Raw genomic sequence first — 17,161 nt, 5'->3', positions numbered from 1 at the left:
CACGGTATTCCAGCTGTAGTCTCATTAAAACCTACAGAATCCCCTTGAAATAAATGTCAACATGCCATTTTCCTTTCCACGATAGCACAGTGGTTAGCACTGCTGCCTCACAACATCAGGGACACGGGTTCGATGCCCAGATTGGATTCGCTGTCTGTGTGGAGTCTACACATTCTCTCCATGTCTGCGTGGGTTTCCTCCGGGTGCTCCAGTTTCCTCCCACAGTCTGAAAGGTGTGCTGATTAGGTGATTGGCTATGCTAAATCCTCCCTCAGTGTAACCAAACAAGCATTGGAGTTGACAACTGGGGGATTTTCACAGTAACTTCACTGCAGTGTTAACGTGAGCCTGCTTGTGACACTAATCAATAAACTTCTAAAAACTTAATCTTAACTGCTTGCTGAATATCTCCACATTAGCTCTCTGTGCTCCCTGTGCGAGTACACCCAAGTTCTTCCGAGCTCCAACATTTAAAAGTTGCACAGCTTCACAAAAATGTTCTATTTTATTCTACTCGGGTTCGATTCCTGGCTTGGGTCACTGTGTGCGTGGAGTTTGCACATTCTCCCCGTGTCTGCATGGGTTTCCTCCCACAGTCCAAAGATGTTCAGGTTAGGTGGATTGGTCATACTAAATTGCCTGTTAGTGAGAGGAGGACTAGCTAGGGTAAATGCAAAGGGGTTATGGGGATAGGGCCTGGGTGCTGCCGACTCGATGGGCCAAATGGCCTCCTTCTGCACTGTAGAATTCTATGATTCAATGATTCTATTCTAGCTGCCAAAGTGAATAACCTCAGATTTCCCATATTCCATCTGCCAACTTGTTCTCTGTTCACACTGAACCTGCCTGTATGTTAGAAAGGGTGATCTCTCTGTCACCCCTTTGCCATCCAGACACGGAGCTCATACAATTATTCACTGATGGGATCTTTGCGTTCTTAAGAAAGTTGAGTCGAGTTACTGGGGTTTCAGGGTACGCTTCATTCCAGTAAATAAACAATTCTACCCGCGACACTTCATGGTGTAATTAATCATCTATTGTAGTTATTATTCAATGGGAGCCATTGCAGATTTCAATTCCTTTTTTGTTTCTCAAGAAACCACTTATAACAGTAATATCCTCTGAGACCCTTTCCATCATCAAGGGCTTTACACAAGGATTTCACGCAGTGTTAGGCCCAATCAGTTTTGAACTTGGCCCTCCGAGAGGATCCCTCATTAACTCACTCACAAGCAGATGCAGAAACAGCTTCCCGAGTTGTCGCTGGGAAATGAAAATTGCGGAGCAGACGGGCCCTTAATTAAAATAAAACCTTTATTTTCGCAATTTGCGACCCCTAATCATGGCCAAGAAGTCAATGCTATCGATCCCTCTGTAGGCCCGGGTGAGGTTAGCTAACTCAGCAGCACCTGAGCTGCTGTTCAGTTACCTCAGTATCAGAGGGCTGTGGGTTCAAGGACATCAGCACAAGAATTAAGTCTAAAATTCCAGCACAGCATTGAGGGAACACCCCAACGCTGGGTGTGCCACCCTTCAGGGTGAAAGGTTAGGCCCAGGCCCCGTCTGGCCTGCCAGGCAAAGTTAAGAGATGCCATGGCATTATTATTTATTTATTAGTCACAAGTAGACGTACATTAACACTGCAATGAAGTTACTGTGAAAATCCCCTAGATGCCACACTCCTTTTCGGGTACGCATAGAATCATAGAAGCCTACAGTGCAGAAAGGGGCCATTCGGCCCATCGAGTCTGCACCGAACACAATCCCACCCAGGTCCTACCCCCATATCCCTACACATTATACCCACTAATCCCTCTAACCTACGCATCCCTGGACACTAAGGGGCAATTTCTTAGCACGGCCAATCAACCTAACCCGCACATCTTTGGACTGTGGGAGGAAACCGGAGCGCCCGGAGGAAACCCACACAGACACGAGGAGAATGTGCAAACTTCACATAGTGATCCGAGCCGGGAATCGAACCCAGGACCCTGGAGCTGTGAAGCAGCAATGCTAACCGCTATGCCACCATGCCACTCTTTTATTTCAGAGAGGAGTTGGGAAGATCTTCCTTTTTGATTTGATTTGATTACGCTGACTGCTTTGCCGAGACACAGGAAGTGTAGACAGAGTCAATGGATGGGAGGCTGGTTTGCATCCAAAATGGATGACCTCACATTTACAAATGGATGATCTCATCCAATGTAGCATGGCCAATCCATCCAACCCTCACACCTTGGGACACTAAGGGCAACTTAGCATGGCCAATCCACCTAACCGACACATTTTTTGGAGTGTGGGAGGGAGAATGTACAAACTCTGCACGGACAGTGACCCGAGGCCAGAATTGAACCCGGGACTCAGGCGCTGTGAGGCAGGAATGCTAACCACTGCGCCACCGTGCTGATCAGGAAGTTAACATCTGTATTTCTTTGCCACAGGATGGATGACGCAGAAGCCTGTTTCATTCTGAGCAGCCGTAATGAAGTGGATCGCACAGCAGCGGTACGTTAACCTCAGCAGAGGGCAGCTTTAACCTTGAATTGGAGAAGGGGCTTGGGGATGTTTCCACACATACCCTTGTAAACAGGAAGCCATTTAACCACAAGAGACCATATTTTCCCTACATATTATACCCACTAATCCCTCTAACCTACGCATCCCTAGACACTAAGGGGCAATTTCTTAGCATGGCCAATCAACCTACCCCGCACATCTTTTGGACTGTGGGAGGAAACAGAAACACTCGGAGGAAACCCACACAGACACGGGGAGAATGTGCAAACATAGACAATGACCCAACCCGGGAATCGAACCTGGGCCCCTGGTGTTGTGAGGCAGCAGTGCTAGCCACTGTGCCACCATGCTGCCCAATGAGGGACTTCAGATCATCGCAGGCGGGACAGGAAAATTGGAGAGTAGTTGCAGCTATCCCAGTGTTCCTGTCCTACCCGCGATGATGCCTGCCGGTATCGGAGCAGGAAAATCCCGCCAGGTATTTCAAAAAGCTAGACCAGAACCCCAAAACCCGAGTCAGGATTTATCCTCCAGTCGGATTCACCAGAACAAACAATCTAGTCATTGTCACATCACTGGAGGGAGCTTCCTGTGTGCAAATTGGCTGCCGCATTTCCAACATTACACCAGTGAGCATGGTGGGCGGCACAGTGGTTAGCACTGCTGCTTCACAGCTCCAGGGACCTGGGTTCGATTCCTGGCTTGGGTCTCCGTCTGCTGGAGTCAGCACATTCTCCCCGTGTCTGCGTGGGTTTCCTCCGGGTGTTCCGATTTCCTCCCACAGTCCAAATATGTGCGGGTTAGGTTGATTGGCGTGCTAAAATTGCCCCTTAGTGTCCTGAGATGCGTAGGTTAGAGGGATTAGTGGGTAAAATATGTCGGGATGTGGGGGTAGGGAATGAGTGGGATTGTGGTCGGTGTGGACTCGATGGGCTGAATGGCCTCTTTCTGTATGGTAGGGTTTCTATGATTCTACTTCAAAAGAATGTGATGGGTTTGCGACATGTTTTGGGACATTGAATGCATCCTTTCATTTCAAAGCTCCAGCACTGGGCAGGATTCTCCGATCTTGTCCGTCCCTGCGCCCCCCTGCTGCCAGCCAAATGGAAAAGTTGGCACTCAGCCGGAACTCCATTCACTGCAATGGGAGCAGAGAATCTCGGGCTGCAGGCGAGGTTGGAGGTTTTTAGCGACTCCCAGGTGCTGCACCAGAATGCGTACGGTCCCCTAATTTCATGGAATCATAGAATCTTTCCAGGGCAGAGGGAGGCCATTCAGCCCATTGATTTGATTTATTATTGTCCCATGTATTAACAGTGAAAAGTATCGTTTCTTATGTGCTGTACAGACAAAGCATACCATTCATAGAGAAGGAAATGGGAGTGCAGAATGTAGTATTACAGTCAAAGCTAGGGTCCGAAAAAGATCAACTTAATACAAAGTAAGCCTATTCAGAAGTCTGACAACAGCAGGGAAAAAGCTGTTCTTGAGTTGGTTGGTACGATCTTTTCCCTGATGGAAGGAGGTGGAAGAGAGAATGTCTGCGTTGTGTAGGATTCTTAATGATGCTGGCTGCTTTGTCGAGGCAGCGGGACGTGTAGATAGAGGCTGCACTGACAACAATCCCACCCAGGCCCTATACCTGTAGTTACCCTGCTAATAAGAACATAAGAACATAAGAAATAGGAGCAGGAGTAGGCCATCTAGCCCTTCGAGCCTGCCCCGCCATTCAATAAGATCATGGCTGATCTGTCGTGGCTCAGTTCCACATTCCCGCCCTCTCCCCATAACCCATAATCCCCTTGCCTATCAAAAACCCATCAACCCACGTCTTAAAAATATTGAGCGAGGCAGCCTCCACCACTTCAACGGGCAGAGAATTCCAGAGATTCACCACCCTTTGAGTGAAGAAGTTCCTCCTCAACTCTGTTCTAAACCGCCCCCCCTTTATCTTGAGGCCGTGCCCCCTAGTCCTACTGTCCTTTCTGAGCGGGAAGAGCCTTTCCACCTCTATCCTATCCATCCCATTCATCATCTTATACGTCTCAATGAGCTCTCCCCTCATTCTTCTAAACTCTAACGAGTACAAGCCTAGTTTAATCCCCCTGATATTACTGAGAAATTTAGCATTGCCAATCAATCTAACCAACGCGTCTTTCAGATTGTGGGAGGAAACCCCACACAAATATAGGGGAATGTGCAAACTCCACACAGACAGTGATCCGTGACTGGAATTGAACCCAGGTCCCTGGCACTGCGAGGCAGGCGTGCTAACCACTGTGCCACCAAAGCCAATACATCATGTTTTCACTCTATTGACAGAAAGGACACCAAAAATGTTGAAATAAATAGGAAGGAAAAAGGTGCACGTCAAAAACAGCGATTAAGCCACCCGAAGCTTGGAATTTAAAAACTCTTTGGTTGAGGAAGGAAAACCAGTGGGAATAAAATGGATAAAGCACTCAGGCAGACACAATCAGCGTTGCGATGAGTCATTAGCAGACTTACCACAGATTGGATTTATCAATGACTCATCCAATAAAGAACTAACTAATTCACAAAATAGTTTCCGAAGTGTGGGCTCGCAATCTTATTACACACAGCTAATAGAAACTCATTTCCTGCCATACCAATGGAGAGTTTATTTGCACCTGACTAATCGTGGGTGTTTTGTACATCTAAAGGATCATCAGACCATCTTGAGAGCGTGGGCTGTGAAGGATTTTGCCCCAAATTGTCCCCTCTACGTTCAGATCTTGAAGCCAGAGAATAAGTTTCACGTCAAGTTCGCAGGTGAGACTTTCTTTTCTCTACACGGTCCCCCCCACCCCCTCTCCCCAAGTCTGGATCTGTACTCAGTTTCCATTTTGCTCAATGTGAGCGTTGGTCAAACATTGCCTCTGTTGCGTTTGATTCCGCTGCACCGTAAAGGTTTCACCTCAAAGAGATTGAGCAGAAGTTTACTGTGAAAGTCAACTATTGTGATTGTAATTCAGGCACCTGCCTCGGAAATCTTTTGCAAAGCTTGTTCTCCTTAAGGACCTTATGGACAGAGATTTGGAATGAAATTATATCCAGCTGTCTATGGAAAGTAAGAATTGACCTTGAAGAAGCTGTCTCCTCTCGCTTGCTGCACTCTGGTTCTGCGTGATTTGCCACAGCAAAAGTTTTCAAATGTTACAGGTGCCGGAATCCGAAACCAAAAGAGAAAATGCTTCAAGATCGCAGCAGATCTGGCAGCATCTGTAAGAAGAGAAAAGAGCTGATGTTTCACGTCCAGTTGACCTTTTATCAAAGCTAAAAGGCGTAGAAAGTGTGAGATATTTATTGACAAAGGGTCATCTGGACTCGAAATGTCAACTCTTTCCTCTCCTTACAGATGCTGCCAGACCTGCTGAGATTTTCCAACATTTTCTCTTTTGGTTGGAGGTGAGTGAGAACATAACATAAGAACGTAAGAACTAGGAGCAGGAGTACGTCATCAGGCCCCTCGAGCCTGCTCCGCCATTCAATATGAACATGGCTGATCTTTTTGTGGACTCAGCTCCACTTACCCGCCCGCTCACCATAACCCTTAATTCCTTCACTGTTCAAAAATTTATCTATCCCTGCCTTAAAAACATTCAGTGAGGTAGCCTCAACTGCTCCACTGGGCAGGGAATTCCACAGATTCACAAAGCTTTAGGTGAAGAAGTTCCTCCTCAACTCAAATGAGGGAATGAAAGATGAGTCAGAGCCACAACTTCAGATGATTCGCTCTATCCCACCGCGACCCTTTGGTTTTCATTTTGTTTAATTTTTAACTCTTCTCTACCTTTAATTTCTTTATTGTCTTTCTTTATTCCCCCCTTCCCCCCCCCACTCTTTCTGCCCATTTTATTCCCCTTTTTTTACCTCCTCTTTTGCTTCCCTTTTCCCCCTTTTTCTCTATTTTACCTCTCTCGCATCCATCTCCCTCCCTCCACATCATCCGTCACAGTTTACCCTCTGATTTCTGCTTCTCTGCCGTTTGGCCATTCACACCTTCTATTCTCTCTGTGGGCTGCCATTAGCAGCCTTTCCCCTTGTTTTTGCGGCTATGACTCACCTTTCATTCCGTCCCCCTCCAGTATAAATATCTCCCACTTTCTCTGCCTTTCAGCTTTGACAAAGGCTCACCTGGACTCGAAACATCAGCTCTTTACTCTCCTTACAGATGCTGCCAGACCTGCTGAGATTTTCCAGCATTTTCTCTTTTCAAATGTGAAATCTTGACATGTCTGATAACCCCCAGGACTTATATGGGGAGTCTCTAAGTGGCCTCCTCGTGGGACTTGTGGAATATGAGTTCCCCTGGTAACAGGCCGTTGCTTGACCAGATGGAAGTCACATCTGGAGCCCTTAGTGAGGCAGACCCCCGAGAGGGTCCAATGACCTATCATCCCGGATGGAACTCATGTAAAAGTACAATAGGGTTGTGGTTTAACTATTTCCTTTCCAACACAAAAACAGAAAACGCTGGAAAAACTTAGCAGATCTGACAGCATCTGTAAAGAGAGAATAGAACCAACGTTTCGGGTTGGGGTGACCCTTAGTCATATCTCTGAAACTTTGGCTCTATTCTCTCTCCACAGATGCCGTCAGACCTGCTGAGATTTTCCAGCATTTTCTACTTTTGTTTTAGATTGTGGCCACACGCTCCCTGGGCAACCCAGTCAGACACTCCCGAGTACAATAAAAGCAAAATATGTTGCAAACGCTGGAAAATCTCAGCAGGCCTGACAACATCGGTGGGGAGAGAATAGAGACAGCATTTCGAGTCTGCGTGACCCTTCGTCAGAGCTGGGGAACTCTTCTCTGACGAAGGGTCATCCAGAGTTGAAATGTTGGCTCTATTCTCTCCTCACAGGTGCTGTAAGACCTGCTGCGTTTTTCCAGCATTTTCTGTTTTAGTTTCAGATTCCACCTTCCGCAGCATTTTGCTTTTATTTTGTTATTCCTTTCCAGTTGGCTTGCTGAGTTATTACAACATGTCAGTTATAAAATGGAGGTTCGAACTTCTTTTTAAAAGTTATCGATCTCTCACCTCCTCATGTAAAAAGAAGCTAACAATGAAAATGACCTTCCAGAGATTCCTTCGTGACTGACTGTGTTTTTCTCAACTCCCCACTTTCTTGCAGATCATGTCGTTTGTGAAGAGGAGTTTAAATACGCCATGTTAGCTTTGAACTGCATCTGCCCCTCCACCTCCACACTCATCACATTGTTGGTTCATACCTCCAGGGGACAGTAAGTCAAGCTTTTACGCTGTTTAAACTCTCCAATACACTTATTTTTTGTTGATGTATTTATCGTCACAGGTAGGCTTGCGCCGTACTTAAGTTACTGTGAAAATCCCCTAGTCGTCACACTCCAGCACCTGCTCGGGTGCACTGAGGAAGACTTTTTTTTAGCATGGTCAATCCATCTAACCAATCTTTCGGAGTGTGGGAGGAAGCTGGAGCATCTGGATGAAACCCACGCAGACATGGGGAGAACATGCAAACTCTGCATAGACAGTGACCCAAGCTGGGAATCGAAGTGTTCCCAGTGCTGTGAGGCAGCAGTGCTAACCACTGTGTCACAGTGCCATCCCATCACTCTGTACAAGTAGAGCACTACAGAAGGCGTTTGAACCTATTACACACAGGAGGGAGTGCAGAGGAGGTTTACTAGGCTGATACCGGAGTTGAGGGGGTTGAACTATGAGGAGAGGCTGAATAAACTAGGCTTGTACTCGTTAGAGTTTAGAAGAATGAGGGGAGATCTCATTGAGACGTATAAGATGATGAATGGGATGGATAGGATAGAGGTGGAGAGACTCTTCCCGCTCAGAAAGGACAGTAGGACTAGGGGGCACAGCCTCAAGATAAAGGGGGGGCGGTTTAGAACGGAGTTGGGGAGGAACTTCTTCACTCAAAGGGTGGTGAATCTCTGGAATTCTCTGCCCGTTGAAGTGGTGGAGGCTACCTCGCTCAATATTTTTAAGAAGCGGGTTGATGGGTTTTTGATAAGAGAGGGGGTTAAGGGTTATGGGGAGAGGGCGGGAATGTGGAACTGAGCCATGACAGATCAGCCATGATCTTATTGAATGGCGGGGCAGGCTCGAAGGGCTAGATGGCCTACTCCTGCTCCTATTTCTTATGTTCTTATGCTCTTACAGCAAGGCACATATCGGTCCATGCCAAATTGTATTGCAGAGTATATCTTTGTTTGACAATATGAAATTGATAAATTAAGTTAGAGTCTTGGTCCTTTATTCAGTTGACTTTCCTAGGATCTGGGCGGAATTTTACTGCTACGAGGAGAGTTTGGAGAGGTTGGCGTTGTTTTTCTTAGAACAGTAAGAAGCCTCACAACACCAGGTTAAAATCCAACAGGTTTATTTGGTAGCATGATCTTTCAGAGAACTGCCCCTTCATGAAGTGAGCCTCCTGATGAAGGGGCAGTGTTCCAAAAGCTCGTGCTACCAAATAAACCTGTTGGATTTTAACCTGGTGTTGGGAGACTTCTGACTGTGCCCACCCTAGTCCAACACCGGCATCTCCACATCATTCCTTAGAACATAGATTCCATGATTCAATGAAACTGGAATGGAAAAGCCAGGTTCATACAAAGGAAATAGCCCAGACATAAAACCTCCATTTCACCAGTTCCATTTCCCACTGGGAGTGAAAATTGGGCCAATTCTGCAAAGTTTAAGCGTGCAGCAGAGAGGAAAATGATGTGGCTTTCTTGCCATCACCCTGAGGGAGATCAGCTCATCACAGTGGAAAATCTCATTGGAAAAAGTCACGGCATGGTGGCACGGTGGTTAGAGCTGCTGCCTCACAGCGTCAGACACCCAGGTTCAATTCCAATCTCGGATGACTGTGTGGAGTTTGCACATTCTCCCCATGTCTGCGTGGGGTGCTCCGGATTCCACTCTCTAAAGACGTGCTGGTTGAGTTGATTGGCCATGCTAAATTGCCCCTTCGTGTCCTAAGATGCATAGGTTAGGGGGATTAGCAGAGCAAATCTGACTCACTAATGTCCTTTAGGGAAGGAAGTTTGCCATTGTTACTCAGTCTGGCCTACGTGTGACTCCAGAGCCACAGCAATGTCATTGATTCTCAGCTGACCTCAGCCAACTAGGAATGGGCAATAAATGCTGGCCCAGCCAACAACGCCCATGTCCGAAGTGTTATACAGCTTTTAATGTAAACACATTCCAAACATTCCATTTTAATGAGACAAATAAGGACTGTAATACAATTATTTAACACTTCTAGTACCAAATCAAACATAAACAGTTGCAACTCATTAACAGTTTACTGAACTTCAACCCTTAACCTGCATACTAACCTTAACTAAATATCAACTTTAACTATTTAACTGAAAATAGATACTACTGAGTTTCGGAAAACCTTGGCCAAGAAATATCCTCGATGTAGAATCTATCTTCTTCTTTTCTGAAGCATCCTTCAGGGTACAAGGTCTTCTTGTGATGGTTGGTCTCTTCGAGTTATAGCTGCCAAACAAAGAATTCACATCTTCTTTATCCACAATTCTCCACTCGCTTCCGGAAGATTCTTTGTCAGCCAGCCAATTGTGTAGCCAGAAACTGATCACGTGGCTCATACAGCCAGTGAAATTACTTTTGAATGAAGCCATTACACTTAGTTCATTTTACATGTCCCATACATAGCAGCCATAAAACTCAGAGCCACAGTGTCTTAGTTAATGTAAACAACTTCCCTTATCTGGGCTGACACAGCAAGCCTCAGATCACAACTCCCAGACCAGAGCCTCTTTATAACCTGAATCTGGTTTTAATCTATAAGTTGACCAAAAATCCCAGCATGCTTCACTCTCAGTCAGAATAGCCATTTTAAAGCCACTATTGCCATTATTGTTGTTAAGTCATTGTTGTAGCCGTTCTTCCTCCATCCACACATAGATGAATTTTAAAAAATGCATGGGGTTGCAGGGGAAGGCTTGGGAGGGATGCTCTTTCAGAGAGTCAGTGCAAATTCATTGGGATCTTCTGGCTGTGCTCACCCCGAAAGCGGAAAATCCCACCCGAGGTCATTGGATCTTTCCATGCTTCTCCCGTTGCCCTCTCCGACTGCCATGGTGGCAAAAGGGTAAAAATTCACTCCAATGAGCCAAATAGACTCCTCCTGTATTGAAAGGACTCTATGGTTCATGATCTTGTATTAAGTCCATAAGACATAGGAGCAGAATTAGGCCACTCGGCCCATCGAGTCTGCTCCACCATTCAATCATGGCTGATATTTTTCTCACTCCCATTCTCCTGCCTTTTCCCTGATCCTCTTATTAATCCTACTCAGGCCCTATTCCTAGGGAATATTGGCAAACGTCCTTGGGAAATGATGATTCCTGCCAGGAGTACATTTTGTAAAAATAAAACCTGCCCCTCTAGTTCAATTCAGCAATATCCTGTGATGGCAAAGGAAAAACCCCAAGAGTTCACCATGTGTAGAATCAGTAACACTGTGTCACTCATGGCATCATAATCCATGGGGACCCTGCAAGCTTCTATATCGCAAGGTGACTGAAATGTTAGTCAGTAATTTAATGGCCTGTTACGGAATCTGGCAGATGCAGCAAAATAAAAAACTGTTTGTGATAGAGAATTTTGTTGGTTGAGAAGCACAAATGTTGTATTTATAATCGAATCCTTGATACTTGGCCTCCAGATAAATTAACTTTTCGAACCTCATTCGGTTCACATCATTCATTCCACGCAACAATGGAGACAGAACACAGAAACTGCTGAACAAGGTTTATCTTTCCAAATGTACAGGGAGAACATGCAGACTCCACACAAGACAGTGATCCGATGCCGGAATTGAACCCGGGTCCCCGATGCTGCGAGGCAGCAGTGCTAACCACTGATGCAATATTACTGGGAGCCATTTATTCCCAAACTCAAATACTGCTGTGGGTGGCATTCTTTGAACAGTTGGCACACCCTTCACCTTCACTTGGGCACCACATTTTTGGACAGATGCGAGGGCATTGGAGAGAGTGCAGAAAAGATTCGCAAGAAGTGTTCTAGGGATGAGTAATTTTGGTTATGAAGATAGATTGGAGAAGCTAAGAACTGTTTTTCTTTGTAATAATCCCTCCGACACGGAAGTCCCTTCACCAAAATTCCTTTATTTACAAGATCCAACCACACGATACAGAGTGGTCTCAGTCTGTAATCTCCAAACAGTGTGCCAGAGGAACTGACACTCCTGTTTTGGTACAGAACATGGTGCTCCCTAATTGGACCATCAATTTGGCCCTTAATCAGGGAGTTCATATTCAAGCATGCCAACCTCAATTGCCTGATTAAAATCCCTACATCCTTGGAGAAGAGAAGGCTGGGAGGAGATCTGATAGAGGTAGTCAAAATCACGAGGGATCTACAGAGAATAGATAGGAGGAAACTGTTCGCAGTCATGAAAGAATCAAGAATGAGAGGGTATAGATTGAAAATAATTGGCAAAAGAAGGAAAAGCAGTATGAGAAAAACATTCTGGGTGACACGGTGTCAAGCACTGTTGCCTCACGGTGCCAGGATCCAGGTTCGATCCCTGGCTTCAGTCATTGCCATAGAATCATAGCATCCCTACACTGCAGAAGGAGGCCATTCAGCCCATAGGGCCTGCACCGACCACAATCCCAGCCAGGCCATATTCCCATAACCCCACACATTTACCCTGCTAATCACCTGGCGCTAAGGTCAATTTAACATGGCCAATCGACCTAACCCTCACATCTTTGGAGTGTGGGAGAAAACCAGAGCACCAGGAGGAAACCCACACAGACATGGGGAGAACGTGCAAACTCCACACAGTTACCTGGACCGGAATCGAACCTGGATCTCTGACACTGTGAGGCAGCAGTGCTAACCATTGTGCTACAGTGCTGCCCCTGCCTGTACGGAGTTTGAACCTGGTGTTGTCAGACTTCTCACTGTATGGAGTTTGCACATTCTCCCCATGTCTGCATGTTTGGCTCCTCCGGGTGCTCTGGTTTCCTCCTACAATCCGAAAGGTGTGCTGATTAGATGCATTGGCCATGCTAAATTCTCCCTTGGTGTACCCGAACAGGCCCCGGAGTGTGGCGACTGGGGGATTTTCATAGTAATTTCATTGCAGTGTTAATATAAGCCTACTTGTGACACCAATAAATAAACTTTAAACTTTTAAAATAGCAAGTAGTTAAGGTTTGAGAGTGTGCAAGGGCAAGTTCAGGGAAGCATTCAGACAGGAATTAGACTGCTTTCTGAAAATAAAAGATCATTGAATCATAGAACCCTGCAGTGCAGAAAGAGGCCATTCAGTCCATCAAATCTGTATCAACAACAGTCCTACCTGGGCCCTATGCCCATGTAAGGTTACGGAGAGAAGACTGGAGAATGACATGGAGTGAGTTGTTGATTCAGAGGGCCGGCACAGATATGATGGGCCAAATGGTCTCCTTCCGCGCTGGAACAGTTTTGCGATTCTTTGACCTTGTTGTGTTGACTTTGAGCTCTTGTTCCCTTGTTCCGTTCGTCCTTGTGTTGCAAAGAATTTAAACTAACGTCAGGTTTGCATCTCCACGGTTACAGGGAAGGACAACAGTCCCCCGAACAGTGGCAGAGGATGTACGGTCGCTGTTCAGGGAATGAGGTTTATCACATCAAACTCGGTGACAGCAAATTCTTTGGAGAATACGAAGGGAAGAGTTTCACCTATGCATCCTTCCATGCCCATAAGAAGTAAGTGCTCAGATTAACAATTCTTTATGGGAATTGAGTGCAGCCAAGGGTTAGCTGCTAAACGTCCACCACTGGGACCCGGGGTCCAGCTTATCCAAGGGCATTGCTTTCATAATGACTTTGTTGCTGGACTCGTAATCCAGAAAACATGAGTTCAAATCCCAGCATGGCATTTTGACAAGTCAAATTTCAGCTTGTTTAAAAAGAAAGTTTATTTTTAATAAAGAGAATATCCTCAAGGTTGACCCTGCAGCTCTTTTATTTTCAGTTCTGCAACATCATACAATCATACAGAAGGAGGCCAATCGGCCCATTGAGTCTGCGCCAACAACAATCCCACCCAGGTCCTAGCCCCACGTATTTATCCTTCTAAACACTAAGATGCAATTTAGCATGGCCAATCCACCTAACCTGCGCATCTTTGGAGAATGGGAGGAAATTGGAGCAGCCGGAGGAAACCCATGCAGACACGGGGAGAATGTACAAACTGCACACAGATAGTGACCCAAGCTGGGAATCGAACCCAAGTTCCTGTTGCTGTGAGGCATCAGTGCCGCCCCTCAGTGCTCTGCTTTTGTTAACCAGGAGGTGTTCAATTGCCACAAAAACACTGGTTGACAAATGCCCTTTGGAGTGGGGAAATTCTGCTGCCCTTTGGTGTGGTTTATATGTGACTCCAGTCCCACATTGATTTAGTTGACTATTGTAGGCCCTCTTCAAGCAGCCCAGGAGATCTGCAGCAAACCCCCTACCACGCTTTTTATTTATTTATTCATTGTCAGGATCCGGGCAACTCTAGCTGGACTAGTATTTATTCTCCATCTCTATTCACCCTTGAGAAGGTGGGGGTGAGCTGCCTTCTTGAAACGCTGCAGTCCATAGAATCATAGGATCCCTACTGTGTAGAAGGAGGCCATTTGGCCCATCCAGTCTGCACCGACTGCAAACCCACCCAAGCCCTATCCCCGTAACCCTACTTATTTACCCTGACACTAAGGGACAATTTAGCATGGCCAATTAACCCAACCTGCACATCTTTGGACTGTGGGAGAGAACTGGAGCACCCGGAGGAAACTCACGCAGACACGGGGAGAATGTGCAAGCTCCACACAGACAGTGACCCGAGGCCGGGAATCAAACCTAAGTCCCTGGCACTGCGAGGCAGCAGTGCCAAGCACTGTGTCGCCCCTGTGGTGTGAGTATATCCACTGTGCTGTTATGGAGGGAGTTCCAGGATTTTGACCCAGCCACAGTGAAGGAATGGAGATTTGTTTCCAAGTCAGGGCGGTGAGTGGTTTGGAGGGGGACTTGTTCCCATGGTTGTGTTCCCATGTATCTGCTGCCCTTCTAGACGGTAGAGGCGGTGGGTTTGGAAGGTGCTGTCGAAGGAGCCTAGGTGCATTGCTGCAGTGCATCTTGGAGATGGTACATACTGCTGCTGTTGTGTGTCAGCAGGGGAGGGAGTGAAAGTTGAAGATAGTGGATGAGATACCAATTAAGCAGAGCTGCTTTGTCCTGGATGGTACCAAGCTCCTGGAGAGTTTTTGGAGTTACACTTATCAGGTAAATGGGGAATTCCGGAACTAAAACCCCCACTTTCTCAGGGAAGCTAAATTTGGGCTGATTTGGTTACATCCTGAGAATGATTTTCAAACTGGGATCGACGGCTCTGCCTGTTGGTTGTAAATGTTCAAATCTGAGCAGATAAATTCCCATTTCCAGTGAGGGTGCTGTTTTTATTTCAGATTTCCAGCATCTGTAGCATTTTGGTTTTATATTAATATCTCCTTATGTCTTCTTTCATCACGCTCCTTTGGGGTACATTGGTGCAATGATTATGTCAGAGAGGTGACGTGAATGTGGCTCATCACAGAGTATTTCCCACATGAGAACGTTTATACGTCAAGTTGACGTTTGATTTTTATGAAGAGAAATTGGTGAGTGATAGGGCAGGATTTTTCCAGCCAGGCCCACCCCGAAACCGGAAAATCCTGCCGGAGGTCAATGGACTTTTCCATGTTCTGGCCCTCGCCCACTCCGATTCCCGTTGTGGGTGAAATGGGAAAATTCACCCCATGGAGATACGCAGCACCGAAACAGGCCCTTCGGCCCAACCCGTCCATGCTGACCAGGTTTCTGAACTAAACTAGTCCCCGTTTAGTTCCAGGAACTGAACTAGTCCCATTTGCCTGCGGTTTGGTCCATATCCCTCGAAACCTGTCCCATCCATGTACCTGTCCAAACGTCTTTTAAATGTTGTAATTGTACCCGCCTCTACCACTTCCTTTGACAGCTCATTCCTCATACGCACCATCCTCTGTGTGAAAAAGTTGCCCTTCAGGTCCTTTTTATATCTTCCCCCTCTCACCTTAAACCCACACCCTCTAGTTTTGGACTCCCCTACCCTGGGGAGAAGACCTTGACTATTCACCTTATCGATGCCCCTCATGATTTTATAAACCTCTATGAGGTCACACCTCACCCTCCTACACTCCAGGGAAAAAAGTTCCAGCCTATCAATCCTCTCCTTATAATTCAAACAGTGACATCGTTGTAAATCTTTTTTTTTGCACCCTTTCCAGTTTAATAATATTCTTCCTGTAACAGGGTGACCACAATTGTATGCAGAGCTCCAAATGTATTAGCAATGTATTGTACAGTTGTAACATAACGGGGGGATTTTTCCTGTCTCGGCATGGGAATTGTAGCAGGCGGGACATGGAATTGGAAAGATAGCAAAGGTCCGTTGACATCAAGTGGGATTTTCCAGCCTTGGTGCAAGCTGGAACATCCCGCCCAATGTCTCAAATCCTGTACTCAATGCTCTAATTGATGGAGGCAAGTGTCTGGTGTTATTCGAAAGGGACAAAGCATCCAACACAGTAATATTCCCGGTTGACTGAGTCTTTCCCGCTTTTCTCCCTGTTCTTCAGGTACGGTGTCTGCCTGATAGGTGCGAAGAGAGAAGATAACAAGAGCATCCTGCTGAACCCTGGTCCCCGGCACATTATGGTGAGCTCGGACACGTGCTTCTACATTAACATCACAAAGGAGGAAAACTCGGCTTTCATCTTCAAAGAGGAAGAGAAGCAAAAGAGGAAAGGTCTAAGTTCAGAAGGTCCCTTCAGTGGTGCTTCCAGGCTCCCTGTCCACAGCATCATTGCGAGTATGGGTGAGTAATTAACAATCAAGGTGAATGACCCTAAAATCTCAACACTCTGTTTTCTACATTGGAAAACCCCCCAATGCAACAGCACGGGTCGTAATGCAGGACGCTGTCAGGGCTGAAAGAAAAGGGAAGGAAGGTCAAGAAGTTATAGCTTGTGGTTGTCAAGCTCAGGGTTCAAAGGTCAGATTTTGCAATTGTTGGTACCTGTACCCAAAGCATTTCCAAATTACAAATCTTCTTAAAAAGCACATGCAGATGCTGGAAATCTGAAACAGAAATGTTAGCAGCAAGGGGAAAGAAGCAGAGTTAGCATTACATAATGATGCACATTTGACAGACTAACAAAAATTAGAGATATATCAGGGAGGGAGGGGAAGGCGGGCAAGGAGACTAAAATGATTGAACAACAAAAAGGACCATTGAGTGTCTTTAAGACAGAGATAGATAGATTCTTGATTGATAAGGAGATCAGGGGTTATGGGGGAAAGGCAGGAGAATGGGGATGAAAACAATATCAGCCATGACTGAATGGTGGGGCAGATTCAATGGGCCGAGTGGCTTAATTCTGTTCCTATGTCTTACGGTGCCAAGGCAATGAGATTGGAACAAGTAAAGGAACAAAAGAGAGGTGTTGAATCTGTAAGAGAGATTCCCAATCTAGAATGTTCATTCCAATGATTCACCTTTGTCTGCATGAA

At 46.1% G+C, this 17,161-nt stretch overlaps 1 protein-coding gene across 3 annotated transcripts in view; it reads left to right on the top strand.

Moving 5' to 3' along the window:
- kcnt1b (potassium sodium-activated channel subfamily T member 1b) overlaps positions 1-17,161 on the top strand; it is a 443,838-nt gene that overhangs the window by 329,812 nt on the left and 96,865 nt on the right. For all 3 annotated transcript variants that reach the window (XM_080212543.1, XM_080212545.1, XM_080212546.1), the window contains 5 exons: positions 2,442-2,505; positions 5,202-5,310; positions 7,677-7,785; positions 13,145-13,294; positions 16,228-16,466. In XM_080212543.1, coding sequence (XP_080068669.1) covers positions 2,442-2,505; positions 5,202-5,310; positions 7,677-7,785; positions 13,145-13,294; positions 16,228-16,466 — 671 coding nt within the window. The remainder of the gene's footprint in view (positions 1-2,441; positions 2,506-5,201; positions 5,311-7,676; positions 7,786-13,144; positions 13,295-16,227; positions 16,467-17,161) is intronic.

Source organism: Carcharhinus amblyrhynchos, chromosome 25, assembly GCF_965287045.1.
Source record: "Carcharhinus amblyrhynchos chromosome 25, sCarAmb.v2.hapA, whole genome shotgun sequence".
NCBI lineage: Eukaryota > Metazoa > Chordata > Chondrichthyes > Carcharhiniformes > Carcharhinidae > Carcharhinus > Carcharhinus amblyrhynchos.
This window is presented reverse-complemented; position numbering and strand designations above follow the sequence as displayed.